This window comes from Cebus imitator, unplaced genomic scaffold, assembly GCF_001604975.1.
Source record: "Cebus imitator isolate Cc_AM_T3 unplaced genomic scaffold, Cebus_imitator-1.0 Scaffold435, whole genome shotgun sequence".
Lineage (NCBI taxonomy): Eukaryota > Metazoa > Chordata > Mammalia > Primates > Cebidae > Cebus > Cebus imitator.
Genome location: NW_016107750.1, coordinates 1094080 through 1099974, shown reverse-complemented (window position 1 = coordinate 1099974; position 5895 = coordinate 1094080). Strand labels below are relative to the sequence as shown.

The window sequence follows — 5895 nt, the reverse complement described above, 5'->3', positions numbered from 1 at the left end:
AAAAAAAAAAAAAGAAAAGAAAAAGAAAAAACAGGTAACCACAAAGGAGGGCTGCTCTGGAGGTGAGAGCAGGGCCCCCAATCAGAATGGGGCAGGTAGGAGCAGGGTGCAGCAGGTCCCAGGCTTCGAGGGTGCAAGAACAAGGGGTGGCACCTAATGATGAGGGATAAACTTGGCCAGTGGGGGTCAGAGTCCCATGTCTCAAAGGCCATCATCTGTGACACTCCCTCCACGCAGGGGCACTAGACCAAAGCTTCACTCAGGCTTGCTCACTGACTGCTCACAGGTATTTAATGAGGGGGGAAGGCTCTATTGCTGTTACTGTGTGCACAGATGGGGAAACTGAGTCTCAGAGAGGTAAAGCCACTGCTCCCACGGCCCAAGCAAATAAATACTCCTCAGAGCAAAGGTGAAGGCACAGCATGCCCAGGTGTGAGCCCTTCAGCACTGGCTTGGTGACAGCCCTGAGTGAGGTTGTGGGTTGCAGAAATGGGAGCAGCAGGAACAGGGCCTGGGGTCAGGCGTCAGCCTCGAAGCATGGCAACTAGCTCCCACCACAAAATCACAACTCACCCTGCATGGTGCTCAACAGGAGTTTTGTAACTGCAAGGCTAACCCCACTATACAGAGGAGGAAACCTCTTCTCTGAGAGAGACGAAGGTACCTGCCAAGGTCCCCATCCAAGAGGTCAGAGCCAGAATTAATTCAATTCTAGGTCCTTGTGATCACTCCATGCCTCCCACCTGGTTTCCAAGAAAACAGAGACCCAGGACAGATAAGGGTGGGGGCTAATAATAGCAAGCAGTAGAAATCTTCCAACTGTATGGGCAGAATTTCCTCCGACTTTTTGTCTTTTTTTTTTTTTTTTGAGACAGAGTCTCTGTCACCCAAACTCGAGTGCAGTGGTGTGATCTCAGCTTCCGGGGTTCAAGAGGTTCTCCTGCCTCCACCTCTACCTCCACCTCCACTTCCACTTCCCAAATAGCTGAGACTACAGGCTTGCACCACCACATCTGGCTAACTTTTTTTTGTACTTTTAGTAGAGACCAGGTTTTGCCATGCTGGCCAGGCTGGTCTCGAACTCCTGACCTCAGGTGATCCACCCACCTTGGCCTCCCAAAGTGCTGGGATTACAAGTGTGAGCCACCGTGCCTGGCCCCAACTTTCTTCTCCAAATTTTTCTGGTAGTTCTGGTACATATTACCACTTGTCTCCTGGACAACCAAGGCTCCTGTCCAAATGCAGAGACTGGGCTCATCTCGGCATCCTTCTCTAAACAGAGGCCCTCGTGGTTGTTTTCACACCGCGGCCTTATTTCTCGGCTAGTGAAAATGCTCCTACTTCCTACAAAGACAGCCTGTTTCTTCAGCTTCTCTGTGCAGTATGGTAACATCCATGTGAAATAATTAATTCCTTCAAGGCTGGACACAGACACCAGGCAGTCTCACAGCATATTCTGGAATGTTCTGACATGTCTGTGCTGAGAGGCTGACCAGTATGGACTATAGTAAGGCCTCTCCAGCACGGGCTTGTGTGACAATCACCTGGCACCTCGTTAAAACAGTCTTTGGGCCCATCCCCCAAGATTATGACCCAGCAGGCCTGGGGCAGACTGAGAACTGCACTGCTGCTGCTTTTTTAGACGGAGTTTCACTCTTGTTGTCCAGGCTAGAATGCAATGGTGTGATTTCGGCTCACTGCAGCCTCCGCCTCCTGGGTTCAACTGATTCTCTTGCCTCAGCCTCCCGAGTAGCTGGGATTACAGGCGTTGAGCCACCGCGCCCAAACCTAATTTTGTATTTTTAGTAGAGATGAGGTTTCTCCATGTTGGTCAGGCTGGTTTCGAACTCCTGACCTCAGGTGATCCGCCTGCCTGGCCCGAGAATTGCGCTTCTGAGTGCCCAGGGGGTGGCAGGCTGGGCACCTACGCACTGATAGCCTGAACCGTCTCAATGGGCCTCTCACCATCTCCTGCATTGGCTTGATCCAGGCACAAGAATGATAAATGCCCCTCTCCCTTCCTGAGAGAATGCCTGGGGCTCACCACCTCTCTTGACTGGTGGTCCCCACTCCTCTCAAGGTGGTCCTCTCTCTACTCCTCCCTCCCTCCAGGATCTGATCACCTTCCTGTCCCTGGATGCACACCCCTTTGCAATGTGACTGCACCATCTCCCATCCAGAGGTGGAGTCTATTTCTTCATCCCCTCACCCTGGCCAACTGGATTGAAGCAGAGGCTTGAGAAGTACTTATCTGCTGAGCTTTGGAACCTTAAAACCACCAAGCCCAGCCTGGCCTACTGAAAGATGAGACCATGTGGAGCAGAGATGGGCTGGCCCAGCCCAGGTCCCTGGTCTGCCAACCATCAGAATGTGAGACCATCCTTGATCACCCAGCCCCAGCCCAGCCAGCCCAAAGGAAAACCACCCAACTGACCCACGGAACAGGGAAAAACAATCCAACTTGATAAGCCACTAGGGGCTCGCTGGGTGCCAAGCCTCTGTCCTAAGAGCTTTCACATATTAACTCCTTAATCCTCACAATGGTGCTGGAATATAAAATCCATCCTGGGGCCGAGCATGGTGGCTCATGCCTGTAATCCCAGCACTTTGGGAGGCTGAGGCAGGCATATCAAGAGGTCAGGAGATAGAGACCATCCTGGCTAACATGGTAAAACCCCATCTCTACTAAAAATACAAAAAATTAGCTGGACATGGTGGCACGTACCTGTAGTTCCAGCTACTCAGGAGGCTGAGGCAAGACAATCACTTGAACGTGGGAGGCGGAGGTTGCAATGAACTGAGATCGTGCCACTGCACGCTAGCCTGGGTGACAGAGCAAGACTCCATCTCAAAAATAAAGTAAAATAAAATTTATCCTGAACTGCAGTTGACAGATAAGGAAGCAGAGGCACAGATCGGTGACATATTCTCCCAGAACACACAGCTAGTAAGAGGCAGAGTTCAGCTTTGAATCCCAGGGCCACACTCTTACCTACTGTGTCGCACTATCAAAGCCCCCACCCCCAGCCAGCCTGCTAATCCCCTTCCATCTGCTCTCCACAGGCAGTGGGCAGCCAAGGACTGGATAGGGGCAGGGCCCAGTAGCAATGAGACCAAAAGGGCACAGACACAGAACTACGTTCTCAGAGCTGAAGAGGCTTGAGAATCACCTAGTCCACATCGCAGGCCTCACAAATGAGGAAACAGAGACCCAGAGAAGTCTGCCTCTGTCAACGGGTCACTTCCTGGCCAATTCAGAATGAGGCCCCAGGTCTCCCAACCTCCAGGACTCCTACACCACCACCCTCTAGCCATCTCTTTAGCTTTAACATCTTAAAATTTTAAAATATTTTATTTATTTATTTAAAGACAGAGTCTTGCTATGTTGCCCAGGCTGGCCTTGAACTCTGCAGCTTAAAAGATCCTCCTGCCCTCAGCCTCCCAAGTAGGTGGGACTATAGGCACGCACCACTGCACCTGGCTTTGTCTTGACCTTTTGCTACAGAACACTGAACCCCAGGAAACCCAATGCCCCAGGGACATAAAATACCCACCTTTGGTGTGAGATGCGCCATCCCCAGGGAATACATAGGCATCCTCCAGTTTGGTAATATCAAACAGACAAATGCAGAGTCCCACGTTGTACACGACCTGCATGCATACAAACATACACAGACACACATGTACACACAGACAGAGTGACCACAGGCTCAGCTCCCAGGCAGTCTGAGCCCCTTGCAACCACAAGCAAGCTATGATTATCTCTTTTTTTTTTTAGATGAAAATGAGTCTGTGGAGAGAACCAGGATAAGAAACCTCAGAAGGATGCAGAGCTCTGGAAGGAGCAGGGCCTCGGTGACAAAACAGGTCCAGGTTCCAAGGCCAGCTCCACCATCCACTGTGTGACTGCCAAGGGGGGTCACTTCACCACTCTGAGCCTCAGTCTCCCCATTTGCAAATGTGAAATATCAGGCTGCAGGGTTATAAAATAAAGAGAGATAACAGATGTGAAGCCCCTAGCCTACTGCCTGGCTCACGTGCTGGAAACCATCATCAAGGGTCTTTGCTATTACTAGTGAGGACCAGTGACAGGAATGCTGGCTAAACGTGCACTCTCCAACATCCCAAAGCCAATGCCAGAACTCAGTTTTGTGAGCACCAGAACCACAGCTAAACCCCACTGTGCTCACAACATCTCAGACACACAGCCACAGCCACAGGGACTGCAGCTGGCAGAGGGACACATGACCTAGGCCCTGAGAATGGGCAAAAATCCCACAGCCCATCCCCACACCATGGTGATCCAAAGACTAGCTACTCAGTGTCTGCTTACCTGCCACCCATGTCATCACCCCCACTTAGAACCCTTGCAGGAACTGTCCAAAAATTAGCAAGCTCAGAGAGTACAGAGTTGTGGCCAGACCTAACTGAGACTGAAGAGGGAAATTAAATAATAAAAATAGTCTGTAACTGCTGCATAATAAAGTTTACTGTGTTGTGTTCAACATAAAACCTAACTCCCAGCTCTGCTTAAAATTAACTAACTCCCTATAAAACCTACCTTATCTATTCTCCCCACATTCTCAGCAAAGTTCCCAGGCATCTCAAGACTATTCTTCTTGCTGACCGGCTGCAAGGTCACAGGACAAGAAAACACCGAAAGAATGTCCAATGCGTTTCTCAAAATGCTGTTTTTCAAATGTAACATACATCACAAGACATGTAACAAAGAAATTAACTGTTCTTTGTTCTGGCTTCTGTAAATCTGTTAGCTGCTACCTCATCCTGAATGAACAAAAAGTATCCCATTTTCAGTAATCCCAGCACTCTGGGAGGCTGAGGCAGGCGGATCACCTGAGGTCGGGAGTTCAAGACCAGCCTGACCAACATGGAGAAACCCTGTTTTAAAAAAAAAAAAAAAAAAAAAATCCCATTTTCTGTATCCATTGGCTGTGAATCCACTGAGCTGGTACACCTAAATAAAATCCTCCTGTTTCACCCATTGGTCTCTCTGGTCTCCTGACATATGCAACATAATTTGGTGAGCCAGCCAGGAGCAGAGACCATATGCCTGAGGGTATGGGGCCCCAATCCAGGGGAAACTCATGACCTCAGGTGTGCCATCGGGTCAACTTGTGCCCAAGGAAGCAGCTCTCCCACGACCCAGTGCCCCTCCATGACAGCACAACTAAACCTAAGGGGTTACAGAATGATCTCCAAGACCAATATACTTCAGGAATTATGGTAAGGCATTTGGAGAAAAGATAAGAGCCTGCCCAAGAGGGTGGAAAGCAGAGTCTGATCAAGTCCTGGGAAGTGACTATTAATCCTGCCCAGAAAGACTGGGGGAGGCAAGAGTGAATTGCTGATTTGGATGAAACTCACATTCCTACAGGCAAGTGAAGCTGGTTTTTAAAGGGAAAGCACAAGATATATGGAAAGGGGGGAGGTGTGTGAAAGTGGGTGAAAGAGACGCCTCTGGGAGGAGCTGATGCAGGGAGTGCTACATATGTGAGCCACAAGTCCCTTGGCATGGACTGTACGCTTTGAGTGAAGTGTGGGGCCAGCCAAAGCCAGGGGTGATTTTGCACACGGCTTAAGGAGGTGCCCCACAATCTAGGTACTGGAACTCTCCAATGCCAAGCAGCGCCTGAAATACCCACTCCTACTCTGATGGGGGACAGCTTAACCAGTCCAAAGTGAAGGAGTCACAAAAGGAGGAGATGGGAGGAAAGGTGTTGAAAGTAACACCATTGAAATGCATGTTAAGAAATTTTAGGCCGGGTGCGGTGGCTCACGCCTGTAATCCCAGCACTTTGGGAGGCCGAGGCGGGTGGATCACGAGGTCAAGAGATCGAGACCATCCTGGTCAACATGGTGAAACCCCGTCTCTAC

General features: G+C 50.0%; 1 protein-coding gene across 4 annotated transcripts in view; it reads right to left on the bottom strand.

The window, feature by feature from the left end:
* The window catches only part of POLR3H (RNA polymerase III subunit H), a 23902-nt gene that overhangs the window by 7359 nt on the left and 10648 nt on the right, over window positions 1-5895 (bottom strand). For all 4 annotated transcript variants that reach the window (XM_037731988.1, XM_017510343.2, XM_017510342.2 and 1 more), the window contains exon 3: window positions 3555-3651. In XM_037731988.1, coding sequence (XP_037587916.1) covers window positions 3555-3651 — 97 coding nt within the window. The remainder of the gene's footprint in view (window positions 1-3554; window positions 3652-5895) is intronic.